At 42.9% G+C, this 26,850-nt stretch overlaps 1 protein-coding gene across 1 annotated transcript in view; it reads right to left on the bottom strand.

Annotated features, from left to right (window-relative positions):
• Positions 1 to 26,850, bottom strand: part of PAPPA2 (pappalysin 2) — a 318,373-nt gene that overhangs the window by 145,829 nt on the left and 145,694 nt on the right. Inside the window, exons 5-11 of the mRNA XM_069546135.1 lie at positions 26,225 to 26,417; positions 21,598 to 21,719; positions 17,461 to 17,950; positions 13,470 to 13,598; positions 9,088 to 9,179; positions 3,573 to 3,766; positions 1,343 to 1,489 (exon numbers count right to left, since the gene is read on the bottom strand). Coding sequence (XP_069402236.1) covers positions 1,343 to 1,489; positions 3,573 to 3,766; positions 9,088 to 9,179; positions 13,470 to 13,598; positions 17,461 to 17,950; positions 21,598 to 21,719; positions 26,225 to 26,417 — 1,367 coding nt within the window. The remainder of the gene's footprint in view (positions 1 to 1,342; positions 1,490 to 3,572; positions 3,767 to 9,087; positions 9,180 to 13,469; positions 13,599 to 17,460; positions 17,951 to 21,597; positions 21,720 to 26,224; positions 26,418 to 26,850) is intronic.

The raw sequence follows: 26,850 nt of genomic DNA, 5'->3' as shown, positions 1-26,850 counted from the left end.
CACAATATGTAAAAATTCCAGAGGATTGTAGATCTGTATATAAAAAGTGAAACAATAACATTTCTAGAAGATAACATAGGGAAGTATGTCTTTGTGGTAAGCAAAGACTTCTAATACAGTACACGATTAGCACTAACCATAAAGAAAAAGAAAAATAAACTGGATTGTGGTAAAATTTAGAACTCTTCATCAAATATACCATTAAGAGTAAAAAAAAAAGTAAGCCATGGAATGCTGGAAAATATTAAACAATATACAACTGAAATATGATTTATATATTCCAAAAATTGTGATGAAATCATATAAATTAAGAAGAAAATGACATTCCAATAGAAAATTGAGCAAAAGACTTGAATAAACCCTTCAGAAAAAAAGAGGGAAAAAGGATATATCAATACAAATGGCCGATATACATATAAACATTACAGCTTCTTTAGTCAAAATGTAAATGTAAATTGAAACCATAGGGAGGTACATTTACATACTTAATGGTTAAAATTAAGACTTAAAATACCAAGTAATCAGTAAAACTATAAAGCAATTGCTTCATAAGCCTCTGTTGGGAGTATAAACTAGTAGAACCAAGTAGAACACCATTTGTTATTATCTACTAAAGCTGATCATCTGCCTAATTACTATCTAGCCATTCCAAATATACCCAACTATCTGTATACATTCACCAAAAGAAATGTACAGAAGTGTTTATAGCAGAACTATTTGTAATATATAATAGAGAAAAATTAGAAATAAACAAAAGTTTCATTACTATGATTAATTAAAGTATGGCCCATTGATGCACTAGAATTCTGCACCACAGTGGACATGAACACTATTGCTAGGTATAGCAGCCTGAATGAATCCCAGAGATAGAATGCTGAGTAAGAAAGAATCAGACACAAATACTACAGACTGTCAAATTTTTCACCTAAAATACAAACAGGCAAAACTAATCTTTGGTGATAAAAGGAAAAATAGTAGATACCTCTATAGTATAATGAGGGGGAGAATGACAGAGCCTTTTGGGGGTGATGTTAATTTTCTGTTTTTCTTTTAAATCTCTGTGGTGGTTGGAGAGGATGTTTACTTTGTAAAAATTTACCAATCATTTCTGATTTTTGTACTTTTCTATATGTATATTACACTTTGATAGAGTGGTTGCTTATAAAGAAAAGTCCAACATTCAAAAAGAAATGAAAATAAATTCAAAACATAAAAGCTTTTAGATGACAAAAGGAAATTTCCTGACATTCCAATGTATCATTTATACACACACACACACACACACACACACACACACACACAATCTATCCAGTTTTCACAAAAAAACATTTGGGTCACTTACTTTGAGCCAAACCTCATCCTCTCTCTTCAGGCTACCTTTTGGCTGCTTACTCCCTTCATCTTGAGATCTATTTCCACTGGGGACACAGGGAAACCAGCCAGTTAGGGGTCGGTGCTCTGGTAAATCTGGACGGTATGATGTGCAAACCTGAAATGCAATTTCCACCAAAAATTAAACATGAAGGGTGAGAGATAAGTAAAGATAATGAAACTCCCAGCTCAAAACCAATGTTTTCCTCTTGCTGAATGCCTCATGATGACATCATTGGCAGAAAACTTTTCTCAGGGTAGAATGTCTCAGTGCTCTCTCTTAGCCTCAATATCCAACTTATCACGGAGGAAGAACAATGTGACAACTTACAGCCCATCGGTGGTCCAGAGACCTTGCTCAACAAATTCTCCTGGCACGTTGCAGACAACTGCTCCTAGGACTAGTTAGGGAAATCTGTCCACGATGAGGATTCTAGGATCTACCGGCCCAGGAGTGAGACAAGCGACTCAAGGAAACACTAAGTTGGGAAAAGGAACCAGGAAAGAGAAATTCCAGAAAATTTTTTCCACTGGGGAAGACAGACAAGCTAGACTCAAAGCTGCTTTAGAGAGCTGTTACTAACTCAAAATCACCTAACTTTCCTAACTTCCTACCATTGGGCATCAGAATTCTTGAGAAAGATGCCTTCAGAATTAGCTAAAGGAGCGAGACAGGCATGGCTAATTGGCTGTCCATATCCATACCTCCCTCCTTCTTATTAACAAACTTTAATCTTGTTCAAGGTGACAGTGTATCCAGCTATAAATGCTCATCTCCTCAGGGTCCCTTACAACTAAGGCTGGTGAAGTGACCTGGATCTGAACAATGGGATGTTGGTAGATGCCTATATTCCTGGAACAGCTCCCATTTTCACACTAAAAACAGACTCAGCTCACATGTATTTATTTCCCTTTGACCTTCCCCCTTCTTCCTGCTTGAAATAATGACTTCACACCTGGAGGGCAGTAGTCATCTCATGAGCTTGAGGAAGAAAACTGCAAGTCAAGTGTGGAAAGAGCCAAAATCTCAGAGACACTTGGGTCCTTGATGAGTTCCTTGACCTGGACTACCAGCCTTGGCTAGTTCCTCAGCCCCCTGGGCTGTCTCCTCAAGACCAAAAACCAATGATTTGCCTCTGGCCTAAAATACCTAGAGAGCTGTTAACAAATCTTACTTCTGTCAAAAATGACTGTATTACTTATTGTTATAAAGCATGGAAGAGTATATTTGGCAATGAAAACATCTAGAATAGCATTCAAAAACCAAAGCCCTTAATCTTTGGGTTTCCTTGATGGCTCAGACAGCAAAGAATCCACCTGCAATGCAGGAGAACCACGTTCTATTCCTGGGTAGGGAAGATCCCCTGGAGGAGGGGATGGCAACCCACTCCAGTGTTCTTGCCTGGAGAATCCCGTGGACAGAGGAGCCCAGTGGGCTATAGTCCATGGCATCGCAAAGAGTCAGATACAACTGAACAATTAACATTTTCACTTTTTTTCACTTAATCTTCTTTCAGGTATTTATAATCCACAGAAGTTGGTCCTCAAAGTTCTCAGAAGATCTTCTATTTACTTAGGTAGAAATTCATGGAAAATCGTGTGCCTATGGATTTGATTTTAGTACTAATTCTCAAAAGTCTTTAATAATAATAATTTTAAAATCAAATTATATTTTAATCTTTAGTATATATTTTAAATTTCATTTGATCTTGCAATAAACCTTGAGTTAAATGCAAAAGATTTACATATGAGAAAAGTGGGGCCCAGAGAAGTTAAGTGACTTGCCAAATGTCACTTAGTAATAATCATGATGATACTGATAGGTCCAACAGTGTCATCCAAGTATTCTGACTTTACTGCTCGCTTATCTTCTTTCAAGATAAATTCTTCCAAATTCAAAGCCCAAGTGTAATTTCTGACATGTATATTATAAGGCTAATTTTGAGATGCTTTTGTGTACCTTTCAGTCAGTTATTGCATAGTCAAAGGTTCCTGGATGAAAACTAGTGAAGGTAAGTGGGGTGAGGGTGGGGGATGAGATTTAATTGATAGCCTAGAAGCTTTTCATTTAACATTATTTTATTCTGAGTTTGTTAACTAAATTTGCTGTCAAAGTTAGGAGAAAAAAAATGTAAGCTCAAGGTCAGTATCTGGGGGAATCACTTAACAATTTTGTTTACCCTTGACTAGTCTTAACTTACCATGGAATGAGGTGCTCCAGTTACCAAGGAAACAGGACATTTCTTCTTGTCTTCATGAGAAGCAAAAGCTTGGGTAGCCCACTGATCCAGGTATCCTTTGGGAGTATAGAGGCCACAGTCTACAATGCTGGTTTCCTTCTCAAAAGGCTCACATATTCCATCTCCCTCGTGTATATAGCACAGGCTTGGTTCCCCTGTCAAGAAACATTGTTTGACATTTGAAAAGGTATTTTTATATGTGTCCAGTAAAAATAATTACATTTTTATTCCAGCTGCTAAAGAGAACCCTGTAACTACCAACCAGTCTAATGCCCACCTCAAACATATAAATCACAATAAACTGTGGAAAATTCTGAAAGAGATGGGAATACCAGATCACTTGACTGGCCTCTTGAGAAATCTGTATGCAGATCAGGAAGCAACAGTTAGAACTGGACATGGAACAACAGACTGGTTCCAAATAGGAAAAGGAGTACGTCAAGGCTGTATATTTTCACCCTGCTTATTTAACTTCTATGCAGAGTACATCATGAGAAACGCTGGACTGGAAGAAACACAAGCTGGAATTAAGATTGCCGGGAGAAATATCAATAACCTCAGATATGCTGATGACACCACCCTTATGGCAGACAGTGAAGAAGAATTCAAAAGCCTCTTGATGAAAGTGAAAGTGGAGAGTGAAAAAGATGGCTTAAAGCTCAACATTCAGAAAATGAAGATCATAGCATCTGGTCCCATCACTTCATGGCAAATAGATGGGGAAACAGTGGAAACAGTGTCAGACTTTAGTTTTTTGGGCTCCAGAATCACTGCAGATGGTGATTGCAGCCATGAAATTGAAAGACGCTTACTCCTTGGGAGAAAAGTTACTACCAACCTAGATAGCATATTCAAAAGCAGAGACATTACTTTGCCGACTAAGGTCCGTCTAGTCAAGGCTATGGTTTTTTCAGTGGTCATGTATGGATGTGAGTGTTGGACTGTGAAGAAGGCTGAGCACCTAAGAATTGATGCTTTTGAACTGTGGTGTTGGAGAAGACTCTTGAGAGTCCCTTGGACTGCAAGGAGATCCAACCAGTCCATTCTGAAGGAGATCAGCCCTGGGATTTCTTTGGAAGGAATGATGCTTAAGCTGAAACTCCAGTACTTTGGCCACCTCATGCGAAAAGTTGACTCATTGGAAAAGACTCTGATGCTTGGAGGGATTGGGGGCAGGAGGAGAAGGGGACGACCGAGGATGAAATGGCTGGATGGCATCACGGACTCAATGGAGGTGAGTCTGAGTGAACTCCAGGAGTTGGTGATGGACAGGGAAGCCTGGCATGCTGCGGTTCATTGGGTCGCAAAGAGTCGGATATGACTGAGCAACTGAACTGAACTGAACTGAAAGAAGGATACTTCATGATTATAAGTGACTTGTCAAAGTTCCCTTGATGCAGAACCAATACTGCTTGGCTTTGAGCCAGGCTTACAGAAAGCAGGTTCAGGGGCTTTCTTTTACTCCACAATACCTCAACCAAGGCAGAGAGAGTGTCTTCAAGAGCAAATGTGTGAGTAATGAATATATGAGAAGATCACTGGGCCTGTAAAGCAAGCTGTAATTCCTTGGACAAGGTCCTTGCTTGTAGGATAACTTCTACTGAGTGGATAGTCCGTACTAACCATAGATATGTAAACTGCGTGGGTGCTCAGCCACTTCAGTCATGTCCAACTCTTGGGGACCCCATGGACTGTAGCCTGCTCTGTCCATGTAGGCTCCTCTGTCTATGGGATTCTCCAGGTAGGGATATGGAGTGGGTTGCCATGCCCTCCTCCAGGGGATCATCATGGCCCAGGAATCAAACCCATGTCTCCTGTGTCTCCTGCATCTCAGGCAGATTCTTTACCCCTGAGCCACTTGATATGTTACTTAGCTTCCTTCAAATGTAAAAAACTGAGATGCAGTTATAAAGCCATTTATTTATTATTATTGCCCTGTCTACCCCTATTAGTAACACAATTCTAATCCTCCATTTCTACCTAAAATAATAGGACATGAAAATAAGATCAAGATTTAAAATAGATCATCCCATAGGTACATGGGCTTTCCAGGTGGCACCAGTTGTAAAGAACCCACCTGCCAATGCAGGAGATATAAAAGGCACCAATGTGATCCCTGGGTTGGGAAGATCCCCTGGAGAAGGACATGGCAACCCACTCCAGCATTCTTCCCTAGAGAATCCCATGGACAAAGGAGCATGGCAGGCTAGAGTACATATGGTCACAAAGAGTCAGACACAACTAAAGCGACTGCATAGGTACACACTCAGAACATCACTAAAATTAACTGTTACTATTCCATTCTTTTAATTTTAAGTTCTTTGCAGAAACACCACAGGACTGTTTCAGTAACTTTTCAGCTATTCATTGACATGTAGTTACTAATTATTTTCCTTAATAATTTCTTCAAGTCAAAGACCCTCCCTCCTCTAGTAAATCTATCTCTACTTGCCAGGAGTATGCTCCTGTTCCAAGGACTTGGTCCTGAGCCTATTTTGGGTTTTCATTAACTCCTGTGTGCCATTAAATACAAGGCCTTTCTAAGTTACTCCCCAAAGCCAATATATGTGTATTTGGAATGGCTTTTCCATGATTGTTCCATATATATATATATGGAACACATATACACACATATACATATATATGCATGTATAGTTTATATGTTTGTATAGTTTATATACACACAGATATATATACACATATGCCTGCATGTAGAGTTTTATATGTATGTTTGTGCATATTTTGAATATACACATATGCACATATGAATGTGTTTGTTTTATAATATATATTTTATGACATATTTTTATAATATACATATGTATACATGTCTTGTTTTTCTATATAATCCAGTGACAGTCTCTCCTTGCTTCTTTTTTTTTATTTTTAATTTTACTTTACAATACTGTATTGGTTTTGCCATACATTGACATGAATCCGCCATGCGTGTACGTGAGTTCCCAATCCTGAACCCCCCTCCCACCTCCCACCCCATATCATCTCTCTGGATCATCCCCGTGCACCAGCCCCAAGCATCCTGTATCCTGTATCGAACGTAGACTGGTGATTCGTTTCTTACATGATAGTATACATGTTTCAATGCCATTCTCCCAAATCATCCCATCTCTATTTTTTTTTTACCATCAACTTAGAAACTTTGCTTCTGTTTCTTCAAATCAATGCAAAAACAGCAGACCACTTTTATAACACATTTCACAATGGTTCCTTCAAACTTAGTCTCTTGAGAAATGATGGAACAGAGCTATACGCTTAGCATATGCTATGAGCTTTAGAGCTATATGCTATAGAACTAAATACTATGAGCATATTACTAACTGAAATAAATATCTAGCTGTGGAACAGACCATTTTAACTTTGCCATGTAAGTGAAAGTGAAGTCGCTCAGTCGTGTCTGACTATTTGCGACCCCATGGACTGTAGCCTACCAGGCTCCTCTGTCCATGGGATTTTCCAGGCAATAGTCCTGGAGTGGCTTGCCATTTCCTTCTCCAGGGGATCTTCCCAACCCAGGGATCAAACCCGGATCTCCCGCACTGAAGACAGATGCTTTACCCTCTCTTCCTGGAGTTGGAGGGTAAAAGAATATGAACCAAATTTAATGGAATTAAATGTGATGGAAACAAAGTAAGGTCCGCTTTTAAGACAGATGAGATGAACCACAGTGGCAAAGGCTGTGAGTGTGTTTGTGTGTGTGTGTGTGCATGTATCATGAGCCCATTATGTGAAAAAGGAATGATGCAAACAGAGATGGCATTAACAAACACTTGTGTACAGAAGAGGGGAGGTAGTTCAGTGTATTTTATACAGCCAGACCACATCTGGAGTATTGAATTCCTTTCTGGGCATTGACCATAGGAAGCATGCCAAGTTAGGGTAAATAGGAAAGGGCCTGGAAACCTAATCACATGAGGGGATGTTTGGACTGGAAAGGAGAATAATGGTGAGGCATTTCAAATATCTGAATGGTAGTCAAATAAAACAGGGAAAAAAATGTATCCTCTGTAGTTTCATAGCAAGGAAAAAGCACTTGATTAAGAATTAGGGAAGCTGAGTTCCAATGCTGGCTTTGTAGACACCTCGTTATATGCCCATGGACAAGTCGCTAAAATGCTCTGAACATCAGTTTCCAAATCAGAAAGGGGGAGAAGAATTCTATAACAGATAAAGCCACTTTTAAACAGAATGGTCTTTCAAGATGCAATCTTTATTGCTAGATGCATGTAAGAAGCTCGAGAACTGATATAGCAATTTCTATAAGGGAAAGAGGCTGGACATATGAAGGGATCAGGGTCTCTATTAGACTTGTGTACAGAGGGCACTCAACATATTTTGGAATATGGATAGATGTAAGACCACTAAGATTTTATAATTTTATTATTCTGCTCAGGAAAGCAGGAGGGTTTGTGTGTTCTTTGTAGTATTTAATACCTTAATACACTATACATAATTATAATCATATCCAACTTTGTCTTGAAATTTAGAAGCATTAAAATATTGTTAAATGCACTGCTTTTAAAAATAACTTTGCTGAGTAAATATGTTCCACAGAATTACTTCAATGTATGCACATAGGAGGGCTTCCCTGATGGCTCAGATGGTAAAGAATCCACCTGCAATGTAGGAGATCCAGATTTGATACCTGGGTCAGGAAGATCCCCTGGAAAAGGGAAAGGCTACCCACTCCAGTGTTCTTGCCCGGAGAGTTCCATGGACAGAGGAGCCTGGCAGGCGATAGCCCATGGAGTCACAAAGAGTTGGACTTGACTGAGCAACTAAGCGTGCATGCTCATAGGAATGAAAAAATAATCTACAAAGAAGCCTGTTCATGGCTTTAATCAAAATCAGGAAAAGTGTTCTGGAGGGCCTTCCTGTGTGGCAAGATTCTAGAGTCAATGGCACCTAGCAATAACACTGATAATAACATTACAAGTGATATTCCAGGATTAAGAAATTCTGTGTGTCACTCTTCATAATCTTATCTACTAAACACAGACACTAAGAGATATCTTGTACTCTCTTTGGCTTAAAACATGTCCCACCATAATTTTTATGTTGAATCTGTGATTGTGCTACTTGGCTGACAGTCTGATGTTAGACATGAGGACCCAAGAGCAATATTTGGTAACATTAATCTAGGAGGCCAGGTAATTTAGTAGTTTAACGTGTGGATTTGCTTCCCTGTTTCAAATCCCGACTTCATCACTACCAGCTGTGTAAGAGAAAGCAAGCTATTTAAGCTCTCTGTGCCTCTGTTTAGTCTCCTTATATTTATTGTAGGGATTAAACCGGATAATATATGTGGAACAGTCAGTGCCAGGCACACAATAGACACAGCAAATGTTATTGTTATTACCACTAAATTACACATTGCCAGATATCAAGAGCTCACAAGAGTAAGAATTGGAGACACCTCCAAACAAAGCACATAAGCCTGGGCAGGTGCTCCTAAACTCACCTACACAGTTGAAACCTTCCTCTAACTCACATGCCCTTGAGCAGCCGTCTCCATTCAAAAGGTCTCCATCATCACACTCTTCTCCCAGGTTCCTACAAGGTAAAAGTATACATTCTGATATACAAACATACACACTTGTATACATAAAATGATTTTTCTCTTTTAGTTAACATCATTTTTAAAAATATTTAGTTAGTTTTGGTTGCTGTGCCAGCTTTTCTCTAGTTTCAGGGAGCAGGGGCTACTCTCTCGTTGTGGTGTGTGGGTTTCTCATTGCAGTGGCTTCTCTCATTGTAGCGCACAGGGTCTAGGGTGCAAGCGCTTCCGTAGTTGCAGCTCCCAGGATCTAGAGCACAGGCTCAGTAGTTGTGGCGCATGGGCTTAGTTGCTCTGAGGCATATGGGATCTTCCTGGATCCGGGAACCCATGATCTCCCATGAACCCATGAACCATGTCTCCTGCATCAGCAGGCAGGGCTTTCCAATGTCACAAGAACAAAGTATGACACTTTATAGAGAGGTGATATAGGCAGAGTTTAAAGGAACTTTTTGATAAGGAGCTTTGTGAAGCCCAGTAGCCAAGCAGGTGTCACTACAGATGAAGGTGTTTCAAAGCCCAGGCTAGAATGTACAATATCAGATTAGGAAGACGATATCTTGTTCTGCCCCAGAACCCCAGACAGACGTGGCATCCTGGGACATCAGAACCTTCATCGGAGGACTGCTGTGGGAGATGATACAACATAAGATCAACTGTTTCGTTCAAGCAGGGCTCTGTCTGGGTAGTAATGGTCACCTAGTCCTGCAGACACCTTGATTAGTGGGCAGCTGGTATAAAATGAGGTAGCCATGGAAAATATCAACAACAACCAGATTCGTTCTGTGCACACGTTAAGTCATCCCTAGGTGCTGCTGCTGCTGCTGCTGCTAAGTCACTTCAGTCGTGTCCGACTCTCTGCGACCCCATAGATGGCAGCCCACCAGGCTCCCCCGTCCCTGGGATTCTCCAGGCAAGAACACTGGAGTGGGTTGCCATTGCCTTCTCCACATCCCTAGGTGATAGGGACAAAAGTGAAAGTGAAGTCACTCAGTCGCGTCCAACTCTTTGCGACCCCATAGACTGTAGCCCGCCAGTCCCCTCCGTCCATGGAATTTTCCAGGCAAGACTACTGGAGTGGCTTGCCATTTCCTTCTCCAGAAGATCTTCCTGACCCAGGGATCAAACCCAGGTCTCCTGCAGGCAGACACTGTCTGAGCCATCAGGGAAGCTCAAAATAGGGACAAAGTTGTGATTAAGTAGTTAATTCCACTAGGGGATTGTATGTAGAAAAATATGGGTGACCCCTGTAAGTTACTGATTACTCAATAGAGCAGGTTTACTTAACCACAAAACCAAGCTGGCTTGCTTGGCAACAAAATCATGCAACAGAAGCATGAGACATTGCCCCCAAATGACCAAATAAGTGCTGTCATGAGACCTACATCCTGCCCAGTGAGCTCAGTAAGTTAATTATCCCTAGGACATGCTCTCTGCACACATAAAAAACAACCTAGCTGGATCAAGTAGGGACAAGAAAACTCCCCTGCTCAACCAGGAGGAAGAGCTGATGATGGAAGCGTGACATCTACTCAAGAAAGACAAAGAAGTTCTTCTCTCCCTCCCCACTTTTCCTCTGATTATAAAACTGTAGCCCAATAAGTTCTCTGGTTGAGAACCTTCACCACCACTGCCCCCCTGCCAATCCTTGCCAGCCTATAAGTCTCACAAGCATCCTAATCTAATAAATCACTTCTTATCTATCACTTTGCCTATCGCTGAATTCTTGTCTTTGCTGATACATAAAGGTCTGTGGTACTGGAGCTCTTCTGAGCCCCTGAAATGTCACCTAATGGCTTCACAGGGAGATATTTAATTGAGATGGAGGGGGAGAAAGGGTAAGCTGAGACTGAGGTAGAAGGTGGCCTCAGCAAACTAGCAAGGTTTGGGTATTAAAGTGATCTCAGGCTCTTGGATATATTTCTGAAGTCTGGGAACATTTCATGTTTACACTACTGTGAAAAGGAGTAGACTTACACTAAAGCTTAAGAATCTTAGAAGATTGAGAAGACAAACAATATTTCAGTTCAGTTCAGTTCAGTCGCTCAGTCGTGTCCGACTCTTTGCGACCCCATGAATCACAGCATGCCAGGCCTCCCTGTCCATCACCAACTCCCGGAGTTCACTCAGACTCGTGTCCATCGAGTCCGTGATGCCATCCAGCCATCTCATCCTCTGTCGTCCCCTTCTCCTCCTGCCCCCAATCCCTCCCAGCATCAGTCTTTTCCAATGAGTCAACTTTTTGCATGAGGTGGCCAAAGTACTGGAGTTTCAGCTTTAGCATCATTCCTTCCAAAGTAATCCCAGGGTTGGTTTCCTTCAGAATGGACTGGTTGGATCTCCTTGCAGTCCAAGGGACTCTCAAGAGTCTTCTCCAACACTATAGTTCAAAAGCATCAATTCTTAGGTTCTCAGCCTTCTTCACAGTCCAACTCTCACATCCATACATGACCACTGGAAAAACCATAGCCTTGACTAGACGGACCTTAGTCGGCAAAGTAATGTCTCTGCTTTTGAATATGCTATCTAGGTTGGTCATAACTTTTCTTCCAAGGAGTAAGCGTCTTTTAATTTCATGGCTGCAGTCACCATCTGCAGTGATTTTGGAGCCCCCCAAAATAAAGTCTGACCCTGTTTCCACTGTTTCCTCATCTATTTCCCATGAAGTGATGGGACCAGATGCCATGATCTTCGTTTTCTGAATGTTGAGCTTTAAGCCATCTTTTTCACTCTCCACTTTCACTTTCATCAAGAGGCTTTTGAATTCTTCTTCACTGTCTGCCATAAGGGTGGTGTCATCTGCATATCTGAGGTTATTTATATTTCTCCCTGCAATCTTGATTCCAGCTTGTGTTTCTTCCAGTCCAGCATTTCTCATGATGTACTCTGCATATAAGTTAAATAAGCAGAGTGACAATATACAGCCTTGATGTACTCCTTTTCCTATTTGGAACCAGTCTGTTGTTCCATGTCCAGTTCTAACTGTTGCTTCCTGACCTGAACAATATTTAGTAATTACTAAACAATGGGATAAAACCCCAAGAAAGGCTATAGATTGCTTTCAATTAGGCCTTCAAGATACAAGATATTTTTACATGATCTGAAAAGCTAAAAACACGCCATCTTATTAGGATACAGACTCTGAAACAAATTACAGTACCTGGGCTTCCAGTCTTTTACTCCCAACAGCTTTATATAAATGACATATTAGGTGAGCTGAGCATTTAGAATAGATTAATATAGGGTGGTCACTGGGACATGGGAGTATTCAGTGAAAAATTTTGGCAAGTGCCTGGCAAATCAGAATGAATTAAGTTGATATCACTACAGGGCATAGAGAAAGGCCATAAAGAAAGCTGAGCACTGAAGAATTGATGCTTTTGAACTGTGGTGTTAGAGAAGATTCTTGGGAGTCTCCTGGACTGCAAGGAGATCAAACTAGTCAATCCTAAAGGAAATCAGTCCTGAATATCCTATGGAAGGACTGATGCTAAAGCTGAAGCTCCAATACTTTGACCACCTGATGTGAAGAACTGACTCACTGGAAAAGACCCTGATGCTGGGAAAGATTGAAGGCAGGAGGAGAAGGGGATGACAGAGGATGAGATGGTTGGATGGCATCACTGACTTTATGGAAATGAGTCTAAGCAAGCTCAGAGAGTTTGTGATGGACAGGATAGCCTGGCATGCTACAGTCCATGGGGTTGCAAAGAGTCAGACACGACTGAGAGACTGAAATAACTAACTAACTAAAGGGCAACAGGAAAATGAAGGTGGTATGTTAAGAAATCAAAAGAGTGATTCCATTTTTACCTTGATACTTTTATAGAATAGCTGTAAATTGCATTGCAATGAGGTCTTCCAGGGATCAAATGAGCAACTGAAGCTCATAAAGCTATAGTGACTTTCCCTGGGTCATAAGACAGGCAACTGATCCAAAAGATACCCTCACATTCTCTTTTAGCATCATTTGGCAATAACCTTCTCCACCATGAATTCCTTCCCTGAATCACTGCCCAGCACTTGTTCTCTGAAACCTGAAGAAGACCCCCACAGAATCAGCCCCAATATATCGGTACTAAATTAAAGTGGGTCCATCCTTAACTATGTAGAGATGTGAATGACCCCTGAAGATCACTGCCAGGTCCCAGATTTTGTTCAATACCAGAATCACACAGTGCCTTGCCCCTTTCGCTTCCCAAACCAGTCTCAAGGCGAACCCTCGTGATCTAAGCAAGGCGGGACATCCTCTCTCACCCAGTCCAAAGCACATAGTATGTCCTCACCTTGCAACCTTCCCATCTCCACAGTAAGGAGCTCCATGGATGTGGCTCAGAGGAGGCGAAGCTTCTCCCAGTTCTGCTTCAGCTGCAGCTTGAACTTGGTACCGATACATCTGCCCAGGCATGACCTCCCTGTGGAAACCAATGGGCCGTAACCATACATCCAGGAAGTGGAGCAGGCCCTGGGTCTTTTTCAGATGGTATGAAGGAATTTTAAATAAATATTACAGGGAATATAAATGTTAAACATGTGCCATGTTGTTTGAAACAAAGAGCAGGGCATATAGTGTGACAGAGCATTTGAAACCGTATTCATCTCTGTATTCCTAGTACCTTTTATACAGTGAATGTACAAGTGGTTGCTTAGTCAACGCTGAACCAACTAACAGTCCAACACAATCTAAGAGGATGGCATTTCGAGCATATCTTTACCATGTTATATAAACATACATACACAAAACCACCAACTTTGAAAACCTAGTCTTCTATATCACTGCATGTGTGTGTACATGCTAAGTTGCTTCAGTCACGTCCACCTCTTTGCGACCCTATAGACCATAGCTGGCCAGGCTCCTCTTTCCATGGAATTCTCCAGGCAAGAATACTGGAGTGGGTTGCTGTGCCCTCCTCCAGGGTATCTTCCTGACCCAGGGATCGAACCTGTATCTCATGTCTCCTACGTTGGCAGCCGGGTTCTTTACCACTAGCCCCATCCGGGAAACTCCTCTGTATCATTGAAATGATTGTAAAGCTGAAGATGAAAGCTTCAGAGTTTGGGCTGAGCAAGGCCCTTCTTGGGCCCGTAAATCACAGTTTTCTTGTCTCTCAAGAGAATTCTTGTCTTGAGGAGACGGAATGCTTATGAGGAAAAGCAACTTTCTCCTAGAAGGAGATGAGGAAATCTTCCATCCTTATTTTAGGGGTGCAAGAAATTCCACAACTGGAAAAGCATTAAATGACTCCCCAGCTCCAACATATGTATAAACCAGGAATGGAGTTTTATCAATTGACACCAGAGATGGAAGGAGTTTATCGGAGTATCTGGAGCCCAAGAGCACTGATCAAGTGGAGACTGTGAGACTGAATGTTTGCAAGGGGGAAGGGGCTAAGGGCCAGTGGTGTGGTGGTTGGAGGGGAGCTGCTGGTTCCAAAGATGAATTCTGCCTTCAACTTAATTTTTATCTAACGCTCGCCCTAATTGGGAAAGTACCGCTAGAGTCAAGCTAGAATGGGGGTGACTTAGGAGAATAGGATCTCAAAGGGCTATTGGTTCTCCCACAAGTGGTACCCACAGATGTCCTGCCAAAGCCCTCTCTGCTTTAACACACTCTTCAACTCAACCACAAAGCTTCTACTCTTTTGCTTGATGCTGCTAACAGCAAACAGGAAATGTCATGGGGTTTCAAAAGCACCTTTAAACATCTCTGTACTGGTTTTTAGTTATTTTAACAGGAAAGACACCTAAATATTAAAGACTTTTAAATTTCCAAATTAGTTTTCTGTAGGGAAGCGCTCTTTTCATAAGAGTGCCAGGTATTTCAAAAGCAAAACAAGTTTTATATCCTAATCAGTTCTGATGGCTTCCCTTTCACAGGGAGGTTTCTGTCTGACTTCTCATCCAGCCATGCATAAAAGTCTTATGCTGATCTCTAGCTGGGAAAGGATTGGAAAGAAGCATCAGGACGTGTTTACGCTTCTTGGGGAGAAAACTCAGCAGCAGGTAGCCCCAATCTTCAATGAGCTGAGTTTGTAAAAGTAATGTGTTACTAAGGAACCAAAATGAGATTCAGTCAGAAAATTGGATTTTAATCTCGAGTTTGCCACTTACTAGCTCTGTTCAACAAAATTAAAGTTAAGCCTTAGTTCTCTCATCTATAAAATAGAATATTATTATCCTTAAATTTTTGTGTGTGTAAGTGTATGTGTGAGAATGTGTGTATATCAAGTTAGATAACAAATATCATTAAATAGCTCATGCTTTGAAAATCATGAAGATAAAAAATATCATTAGATAGCTTATATTTTGAAAATCATGATGAGGCAACACAAAACTTGACTTACTAAATGTAACAAAAATAACAATAATAAATTATTTAAAAAGATAAAAATAACATTTTAATTGGCTTACTAAAGAAAGTCCCCCTAAATAACATTTTTTTCTTTTCAGACCTGTCCCATGATCTATCCTCCCATTTGCGTGGCTTTTCGATCATTTCACTATCCTCTAGTTCTAATTCGGAGATCAAGTACGGAAAGAAAATTTCAGTAAAATTCAAGGTGAACGCTTTTCTCAACTCATTTGTAACTGTGGCAGGCTGAAAAGTGGTCACAGACTCTTCCCATCCCAGATGTATGCCCTTCTGTGATGTGGCTTTACTGTTTCTCTCATTAAGAGATAGAACCAATTTTGTCACCACCAGCATCTGAAATTCTTTGCGACCTGTTTTGGCTAGTGAAATAGCATCATGAGCAACACAAGCAGAGGCCTGAAAAGTACAAGAATTTGGGGACTTGCCCTTTCTGCTTCTGGAAAGCCTTCTACCTCCATGAGGACTTCCCGGGTGGCATGAGTGGTAAAGAACCCGCCCACCAATGCAGGAGACATAAGAGATGCAGGTTCCATCCCTGGATGAGGAAGATCCCCTGGAGGAGGAAATGGCACCCCACTCCAGTTATCTTGCCTGGAGAATCCCATGGACAGAGGAGCCTGGCGGTCTACAGTCCATAGGGTTGCAAAGAGTCAGATATGTCTGAAGCGATTGAGCATGGTGAAGCACCATGAGGACAAGCCCAGGCAAAGCCTCCCAGTGAAGGACAGATGTGGAAAGAGAACTTCATCCTCCCAGCCAGGCCAGCATCTTAGCTGAGCCTCATGCGTGCATGAGGTCATCTAGGGCCATGCAGCCTCGGTCAAGCTGGTCCAGATGAGTGCACCCAGCCAACACACAGAACCATGAGAAATGTTTGTTGTTTTAAACCACTATGTTTTGTGATGATTTTTCATGTGGCAAAAACTAACCAATACAGCACCTCTGATAAAACTTTTGTTTTACCCAGAGTTCTGCCCTCAGGGCAGCCTCTGAAAAAGTTATGAGGTGAGGAAAATTTGCCTTTGGAGATACCAGCCTCCTACTTTTGAACTCTTTAAGCCAATGATCTTAGTCTGTGTCCCCTCCACTGAGCACACAGTGCCAGGAGCACTGAAGAACTCACTAAATGTAGGAAGAACAGAAGAAAGAGAAAGAGAAGGGTTGTAAGAGAAGGAAAGAGAGAAGGAGGGAGGGAGGAAATAAGGGAGGAATGAAAAATGAAAGTCATGAAAGTATAGTGTTTCAGGAACCCTTGGCTTCTCTGCTTAGCTGTGGAAGAGGTGACTATAACCTTTGAATGACATAGGAGCTGTGGCAGATTATTTAAACGTTGCAGCAAAGATCAAAAATCAGATGGTGTCACCAGATAGGAGTATGTGACTCTGATCAACTTATTTCTGGCAATTACTTTCAGCCCAACTGAAACATACATGCATGTTGCATCTGACTCTTTGCAACCCTGCAGAGAGTTACAAGACTCCTCTGTCCAAGGGATTCTCTAGGCAAGAATACTGAAGTGGGTTGCCATGTCCCTCTCCAGAGGATCTTCCTGACCCAGGGACTGAACCCAGGTCTCCTGCACTGCAGGTGGATTCTTTACCATCTGAGCCACCAGGGGACACCAACATATCATTCACGGACCTCTTTTGTCCATAACCATAATGATGGCATCATCAATCAGGACATCCACTTTCCCTTTTCTGGGAGATATTTTTGTTCATCTCAGAGACGCCACTTTAGAATAAAACCCCCTCCGAGGGTCTGAATGTTTCTCCAAATAAGGGCATGTTGGGATGTTAAAAAAAAAAAAAAAAAAAAAAACCCAGCAAAGGAAAAGGAAGCAAAACCCACTCCCAAAGCCTCAGGAGGCCCCAGGGTTTAGAAAGCCCTGCTGCCCAACTCACATGTCTGTGAACTTCCGGTGAGGATGCATCACTGCTGCAGGCAAGCCGCTGGCAAACGGAGGCTCGCGGAGAATCTGGTAGCTCACAGGCCTGCAGCCAGAACACAGGGGACTGTGGGGCTGAGAAGTCAGGAGAGCTGCGTCAATCTCCATCCGCTCATCAAAGGTGTAGACTTTCACCCCCACGACCTTCCCAGCAACATGCAGTTTGATAGTGAGCGGTGTGTCACAGAAAGTGTCCAAGGGGCCCAGGTGCACAGACTTCTGGTGTTCCAGCAAGATCTCTATGTCAAAGAGCACCGGGGAAGAGCCCATGGAGAGGTAGGTGACCCACAGGGTGAGAGTGTCCGCTTGGACTGGGTGCTGAAAGAGCAGCTCCAGGCTGCAGCCTTCCGCAGGGCAGGGGACCGTCATGTTCGTGTGGTGCAGGTGGAGCTCGGGACTCCAGGCCTGCAAGCTCGGCTCACAAGGCTGATCCACGTCCGGAGGCCCTGAAGGAGAAGAGCCGAAAGACAGATGCATCAGGAACCACCAATAAAAATCTGAAAATGAGTCACCCCTATCAATAGTCAGGAAAGAGAGTGAAGAAGAAGAGGACTTTGAGCATATTCTTATAGGAAGTGGTCAGCTTAGTAGGTTGGGGGATTTTCCTAGCAATAATACCGGAGTGGGTTGCCATTTCCTCCTCCAGGGAACCTTCCTGATCCAGGGATGGAACCTGCGTCTCCAGCAGCTCCTTTATGGGGCAGGTGGATTCTTTTCCCCTTGAGCCACCTAGGAAGCCCTTACTGAAGATAAAGCTCTAACGATTCTAAAGCTTTATGCTCCAAATCACCTCTGTCTGGTGCCCTTTAACAAGAGAAACCCTGCATGGCACTGAGAATGGAGTGACCCCAATCCTAAGTGGAAGCATGAGGCTGATGGAGATAAGGTAAGCCTTAAAGAATCCTTGAGCAGGACTTCCCTGGTGGTCTAGGAGTTAAGAGTCTGCCTGCCAATGCAGGGACACAGGTTCAGTCCCTGGTTGGGGAAGATTCCATATGCTATAGCACAACTAAACCCATGTGCCACAACTACTCAGCCCACACTCTAGACCCAAGCTCTGCAACAAGAGAAGCCACCACAATGAGAAGCCTGAGCCCCTGCTTGCTGCAACTAGAGAAATCCCGCATGTAGCAGTGAAGACCCAGCACAGCCAAAAATAAATAAATGAATAAATTTAAAACATTTTTAAAAATTAAAATAAGAATCCTTGCACCAAAGAGAATTATTTGTACTTAGTTTATTAATAATTTATGATAAAGTAATGCTTCTGAAACCCTGTTTTATTAATAAGGCCAAAGTGCTTTTCAGGTTGTTGCTACACTGTTTAACTAGGCTCTTCACAAAACTTTGATTCCCTAAGATCATACCTTAGAAAGCCTTCCAAAGGACTGTAAGTTGAACTTTAAAACCATACACTGAAATTTCCCCTTTAGTTCAGATATGTGTAAGGCAGGAGATCAGGAAACTGCCCGCAGGAAATAGAAACACTTTTCTTGAGTAGAAGAAAAAGGAGATTCAGTAGCCAGGTAGCCAAAAATGTAATGGTGAAAAATAAAATATTGCTAACATATTAAGGTCATCTCTGCGGAAATAATGTGTATACAAGGTGGTTTCCTTTTATATCCCACAAAGGGAATTAAAAGAAAACTGCTAAGTTAAAAAACCGTAGTTAGACTCTACTTGGTGCTGTGCATTAGCTGTGTGACTGTGGCCAGTCTCTCTAAGCCTTAGTGTCCTTTTATAAAATAAGGCCTATTTAAGCCCTGCCTTATTTAGTATTTCCTGGTGGCTCAGCTGGTAAAGAATCCGCCTACAGTGCATGAGACCAGGGTTTGATCCCTGGGTTGGGACGATCCCCTGGAGAAGGGAAAGGCTACCCACACCAGTATTCTGGCCTGGAGAATTCCATGGACTGTATAGTCCATGGGGTTGAAAAGAGTCAGACATGACTGAGTGACTTTCACTTTCACTTTCACTTACTTAGTATAGAAGATCTGTATGATGTTTCATAGGAATATTTGCAAACTGTATGTGCAAAAATAGAATGACTTAGCCCTTCAGGATTTGGAAAACAATGTTCCATATCCCAGAGGAAATAAGTTCAAATGTGTGTATGTGTGTGCGTGTGTGTGTGTGTGTGTGTGTTACATCTTTCGGTCCCTATTGTTTTTTCCCTATATTGCGAATCCATTCATTTGTTAACTCGATAAAAATGGACTGTATGCCTCTCTTACATCTAGCACTAATCTAGGTATCAGAGATTGAGTAATGAACAAGATAAAGATACTGACCACATATATCTTACCATAGGGTGATAGGTGCAACAGTAAATAAAGAGGTGTAATTTCAAATGGTAATGTCATCTCTGAAGAAAAATAAAGGAGGAAAAAGGACTAGAAAATGATGGGGTGAGACTAGGGGCTTTTTCAGATCATGTAGCCAGGGAAGTTCTCTCCAAGATGATGATATTTAAGTAGGGAATATATCTGGCTCAATTTTCTAATCTTCATAACACTCAGAATATAGTTGGTGATCAATAAATGTCCAATAAGTGTCACTAAATACATTTTGATCATATCTGTAATTATATGTGTTTGTGTGTGTTCTGCTTGGGAGTCAATTCCTTTCATTTTATATATTTAAAATATGACTTGATTCTTCACCTGTTCAAAACAAAGGAAATACCAGTATTTCCCAGCAGTATTTTCCAGTAGTCATCCCCAAATACTAGCAGACTGCAGGCCCTTTGAAGCCGACTCCTCAACAGTAGCAGTCTGTCAGAAAGTTTTTCTTATGATCTCATGTGAAAAGATGGAGTGGAGGCCCTAAAAGCTAATTTGGTTTGCTTGGAGACACAATACAAGAGTTAGAACCCAGAACTTCTAATTCCTTTCACCTCTACCAGATAACTTTGAATTTTTCCAAGAATTAAAAAGGAAAAAAGTACAAGGCCAGACAGTCAAATAGGCATTAAAACACTAGCACAGAACAAACTGTTTGCTACAAGAATGGCCTTTTATGAAATGCCAATCTCTAAATGAGTCCTGTTCAGTGCCAACGTAAATTTTATAGTCACTTTCCATTCTTCCCTGAAAACTCATTTGAAAAACGTCCTATATGATCAGTCAGGTCAACTGTCTCCCTCCAGATTTCTCCTTCAGGCTCCTGTTGTTTGCGTAACTGGGAGCCCAAGGGGACATGGTAGATTCTTAGACCAATGTTCTCCTTTTTTTCTTATCAGAGTCAAAACTGCAAACTAATTCAAATAGGACCACGCCCAACACATCTGGTTGAGTTGTTTTTACAATCTTAATAAAAGAAAAAAGAGAAGATGATGACTAGGTAAACACTGATGGTTTGATGGACCAAACAGGACAGTTATGATGGAAGAAGTCAAGCCATTCATCAGAAGATGCTGAAACTCATGTTAACAGCATATTTGGGACTCGAATTGGGATAGCATTCATACTCTAATTTGCTGTAAGGCACTGATATACATATGTGAGTGAATATGTAACTGAGAAGTTGGAAGGAGGGACAGGAAAGGGGACAGCTAAAAACATTTTCCCCTCCCAGAGCCTAGCTTAGATCACATCCAAAGCACAACCAGAACCAGAAGTTAATAAACTCATAAAACAGCATACATGAGAACGATGAGTTTGGAACACCTAGTCTACCCCACCCCCACCCCGGCTGACTCAGTAAGTGTGCATGAGTGTTCCCTGATGGGGGGGTGGGCAAGATCAGCTTACGTCATCTTGTGGCAAGGCTGTTCCATGGGCTGGCAGGCACAAGTAACATGACGTGCCTGAGCCAGCTCATCCTGAAGTCGTCCCCAGAGTTCTCCTCCTTCTGTCCCTCATCTATCCTCTGACTCAGCACAGCCACCACCACCACCTTGAGCATCAGTGAACCATCCGCACAAAGATCCCAGCCAGAGTCACTTGCAGACCCCTGGAGGTTTCCAGCAAACCATACACACAGACACACGCACGTACACTGCCTTATTCTCACTACCACCACTTCACCCTTTACCTCCACCCCCATTCTCAGTGGCCACCGAGGTGTAAATGAAAAAGCCATGGTCCTTTACCCACAGCCTCCTCCGGAGTCCAGTAACCTGAGGAGTCACACACGCGCTGGGAGGAAGCTGTGTGCACGTACTGACGGAATGTCCCATCTTCAGTGCAGGCGCCACACATGCTGCCCGGGACCCTGCAAAAACAGCGCGGGGGGTGGAGACGGGAAGAATAGGTCAGATGAACTGGGATAACAAAGTTCAGACCACTTTTGGGGGCAGGGAAGTGACAGTGGGTATGGAGGCCCTGGGGGTAACTGGGAACACAACTCTTTCGCAACTCACTCCCTTCTTGTATAGACCTCACCTTCGCAAAATTCAGAGTGACATGAAAATCTCAAGGTTATGAAGCAGAAGAATTTAACTAAGTCATAAAGGAGGCCTGTGGAGATGAAAGAGGACTTCTATCCCAGCAATGGTCAACACAAAATAATTACAATCTGAATCCTTCAGCATAAAACAGCTTCTATGCTGACTCTCAGTAAGTCAGCCAAAGGCTCCTTGCATTCCCCTGAGTAAAACAAATAGCAGTTTTCACAGTAAACTGACTAGCTATATGTGGTCTTATGTTTTAACACTCTACTTTTTAATCACACATGTAAGGGTCATATGAAATATAATGCCTCTTGGTTCTCCAACATCTGTGGGGGTACACCTAAATTCCTGATCATGACCCAAGATCCTTCAGAGAAGAGCTCTAGCCTTACCTCCTTCAGTTTCTTCATGAATTTTATGTTCCCATCACAATAACAAATCACCGCTTTACAAAAACATCTTGCCCATCACACAGTTCATGAAACATGATGTACTCTCTCCTGCTAAGTCGACTTTCCAAGCTTCTTTATTTAGCAAGCTCCTATTCATCCCTCAAAACCCATGCAAGTGTATCCTCTGCAATGGTACTTAGTCTGACTCCTCTGGATGACCAGCACTCTCCCCTCTGGGCACCCACTGCATCTTCTAGCTCACGTCTTGGGACACTGATATTTAGTATTAACAATCCTCATTCCCATTCCTTCTCCTGGAGGGGTTCCAGGCCGAGCTCTATTTTTTCTGTGCCTAGCAATTAGGACAGAGACTGGTCTAAGCGGTCCCTCAGTGAGAGCTTATTCCGTGGGCATCCTTAAGACTATTAATAAGACTATGAAGAGCTCTTCAAGCACCATAGCTTGAAGAGTAATGTCAATAGCTAAATAGCAAGGGTAAATCATTTGATGAAGCCTGTTTCTGATACTTAGAATTTTTTTTTAATTTATTGAAGTCTCAGTTCAGTTCAGTTCAGTTCAGTCGCTCAGTCATGGCCGACTCTTTGCGACCCCATGAATTGCAGCATGCCAGGCCAGTTGTTACATAATATCATATAAGTTCTAGATATATAATACAGTGATTCAATTTTAAAAGGTATACTCCATTTACAGCTATTATGAGATACTGGCCATATTCCCCATGATGTACACCATATCCTTGTAGCTTATTTTACACATAATAGTTTGTGGAAACCCCATTGTGAATAATCCATCTGCAAACGGCGGTACCAAATCAAGGTCTCTCAAGAAGCAGCAAGAGAAAAATAAAATCCGATAATATGGTAGAAAAACAGTATTGTCAAATAAGGGTAATGATTGTGCTACTGAAAGGTGGCTGCCGTGAGCTGTGTGTTACGCCGAGATTCATGACCTCCGGAAGAGAGGATTTTGATGTGGGGTCAGAGACGAGGCTTGACTACTTGGACCCTTTTGTATAGCAAAGTTTTATTAAAGTATAACAGAGATTGGAAAAGCTTCTGACATAAACATCAGAAGGGGACAGACAGAGTGCCTGCTTGCTAGTTTTTAACAAGGTGTTTTATGTTTGTTGAAAGTGAAAGTGAAAGTCACTCAGTCATACCCAACTCTTTGTGACCCCATGGACTACACAGTCCATGGAATTCTCTAGGCCAGAATATTGGAGTGGGTAGCCTTTCCCTCCTCCAGGGGGTCTCCCCAACCCAGGGATCAAACCCAGGTCTCCTACATTGCAGGCAGATTCTTTACTAGCTGAGCCATTGTCTGTTAGCTCCTAATCAGATAAAAGAAACACCTTAAGCCCGAGGGAGTTTCTCCAGGCTGCTCTTCCACAATGTACATTTTTGAGATAGGATGGCAGGAGGTGTGTCATCCCCTGGCCATAAAACAATTGACACGAATACTGGTTTGTTGAGCCTTTATGGACCCACGGCTTGAGAAAAGTGAAAAAGTTAGTCTTAGGTGGAACCATTTTGAAGAAAGGCAGATTCCAAAGCAGATAACATAGTTTCATTAACATAGCTTAAGGAAAACATTTCCCTAAGAAAAACACATTGGTTAGCTCAAGGCAGAACTAGGTGTCTTCAACACAGAATTGAAAGAAGCCTCTTTCAACTTTGTGTAGAGAAGGAAATAAAGGCCTGCCACTGGCAGTCTATTCCCTCCTGCCGCTTGGGGACCTCTGGCCTTCCTATCTGTTACTAGCTGCTGTGTATTAAGCACACTAGTGTGTGCCTAATACCTGACATTGCCCCACGAGATACTTTTCATAAATTATTTCCCATCCCTGTTTACGAGTGAGGATACTTAGGCTCAGAGAGATGAACTGCCTACAGTCAAAAATTTCTTAATTCCTCTGAGCAAGTTTCCAAATCCCATCAAGTGTCCAGGACTTTGGCAACGAAAAGGTGTCATTAACTGCAACCCCTGCCTGCAGTCAGCACTCGCGGCCACCGCGGACACAATTCCAAACCACAGTTCCCTGATGCACTTGGCTCTTCCGGGGCTGCCGCTGCGTGCGTGGTTGGGCTCCTCTCTGACATAAGGATTCCAAATACCTACTGGGGAGGAGTAAACACAACTCCAAGCATGACACAAATCCCTGGGAACGTGACGTGAGTTTCCCCGACACACGTGTCGTGAGGCCTCGGTGCTGTGGCCCACCTCGCTGAGAAAAGGAAGCCAACTGCAGCCTTTTCTGCCAACAGCCTCACAGCCAGCCAGCAGTGATGTCTGCTTTATCGTAACATTTGTACCAGAGAGAGAATTGAAAGATTAAATTGTTTACACGTGTTACATAAACTGATGTAAAAATGTGGGTTTGCACATACCCACGGAGGACCTACTGTTCAGCCAGAGCCACCCAAGGTCACACTCGCCAGAAGAGGTTTCTTCCACACATCACAGAGATATAGGTCAACTCACAAAAGGGGTCTGTGGGAGCTTGGGGGCTGATGAAAATCTAAACTGCTTTGTAGGCTTGTGGGTCTAAGTACCATCATGCAGGAAGTGCACATTGGGCTAGCGAAGTACCAAGGTCTCAGAAGGCTGGGAAAGCCACTTTGCAAAATGGTTCACCTGCTTCCTCCCATCCCTGTCTCTGCCTGTCCTCTCTCCTAGGTTTTCGGAAAAGCTGGAGTACATGGGAACGTGCTTCAGGGACACTCGTCTCCTCAGCAGGGATCTGGCACCCAGAAAGGAAGTGGGACACACAGACGGGGGGCTATCCACCTGCTCAATGAGAAAGCCCCAAATTCACAGACACAATCTATTCCACATCCTCCATTTCTGAAATTCCCGGGGATGTACCCAATTCACCTCTACCCTGCCTTGGATTCCTCACTGATACAGCAGCGATTGGGCTCACTGCGAGGACTAAAGAGAATAATTCCAGGTAAAATATCTCACATAGTGAACGCCTCTCACACAGAAGGCCCCAGTAAACCACAACCACTGGTTATTTAGAAGAGAGTGGCAGGTTTCAGGAAAATGGAGAGCAGGTCGTGGATGCGGTTCCGACCCTTCCCCATTAAACCACATCCCCCATCTTCCCACCAATTGTCAGAGGTCACCCTTTTCCTTCCGTCTCTCTTTGCCACAGAAATGTTCCTGGTAATCATTACAGCAATATGCAGAGGATGAATAAAAACCAACTTTAGCTAGAATGATTCTCTTCACTAAATATGAATTAGGTGTGTATTGTGGCAGGCCAAGAGACCAAGATAACAGAAAGCAGTTCTGCCCCCTCGGAACTGCCAGTTGAGCGGTGGAACACACAGGAGAATGAACAGATGATCGCACGAGCTATCACAGCCATAACTGAGGCAGGCACAAGGTATAGCAGGATAGAAAAGAGGCATTAGAAACACCCACCCGAACCAGTTAAGCCCCTGATACGTGGCTTGAATAGCCAGTTACCCACCCACCCCCAGAACTGCCTGGAGGAAGACGCTGCACTTCCCTTCTTCCAGACACTACTGTGCAAGTAGTAAGCCCCTTACTCCTGTTCAGCTGACCTGGACAGGAAGCAAGTGCCATCTCAGTTTTGCCAGACCATCGTTACCACATTTGTCAGCCTCTCCGCAGCTCCTGGGATCATGCCATCTGTGACATAAGGAAACATCAGAGATGCCCCTGGCCAAGGAGCAGGCCCACGTGATGCGGTGTTGGCTTACGTGAGAGCCCCAGGAACCCAGCTCAGGAGATAAGGACGGAGCAGGGAAGCAGAGGCAGCCCTGAGCAACAGCGCACACTTATTGTTACAGACTGGGGTTCCCCCAGCTTCACACTCTTTCCCTCATTCATAAGAAACGCCACGGAGAAAGATACCAGCTCACCCGCAGCCAGCGCCCTCTCACCTGTCATACATAACTCCACTAATCGGAGGCAGCCAGTGGATAGTGAGGGACTTCTGAGTCTGCCCGATGACCATGGGGGGGATGGGGATGGGGGTGGGCTTCTGGCTCTGGCTCCACTGCTGATACACAAGGTCCAGATAGCAGTGCATTCGTGCCACTTGGTTGGGGGTGAAGCTGTCAGTGCAGTCATCGTCTGCGGAGACACAAAAGGGAGCAAGAGACATGGAGGTTTACCCTGAAAGGTCCACCAGAGTGGGGATAGATTTTGCCAGAAAGTGTCTAGGCTGGAGATGGGAAAGAGAAGGCAGAGAAGAGCAGTGGCTTATCTCTAAAGCAAATTGGGCTTGAGGTTTACCTCGGGCTGGGCCAGTGAGAGACTCAAGCCCTGCGGTACAGGTTGCTCTGAGCTGACACTGTTTATTCAGGAAACCACAAGATGGCAGTGTTTCAGCGTATGACCCTTTATCCATGACCGTGTGTGGAGTTAGACACCTGCTTTATGCCTGGTGATTTTGGCCAAGGTTAGTGAGCATTCAGTGGAGATGCTCGAGGAAAGAGAGCCAAAACGTCAAGGAAGCATCACACCTGGGAGTGGTGATCCCCAACTTCCTTTTGGAGCTGGCAAA

This window comes from Ovis canadensis, chromosome 12 (assembly GCF_042477335.2).
Source record: "Ovis canadensis isolate MfBH-ARS-UI-01 breed Bighorn chromosome 12, ARS-UI_OviCan_v2, whole genome shotgun sequence".
Taxonomy (NCBI): Eukaryota; Metazoa; Chordata; class Mammalia; order Artiodactyla; family Bovidae; genus Ovis; species Ovis canadensis.
This window is presented reverse-complemented; position numbering and strand designations above follow the sequence as displayed.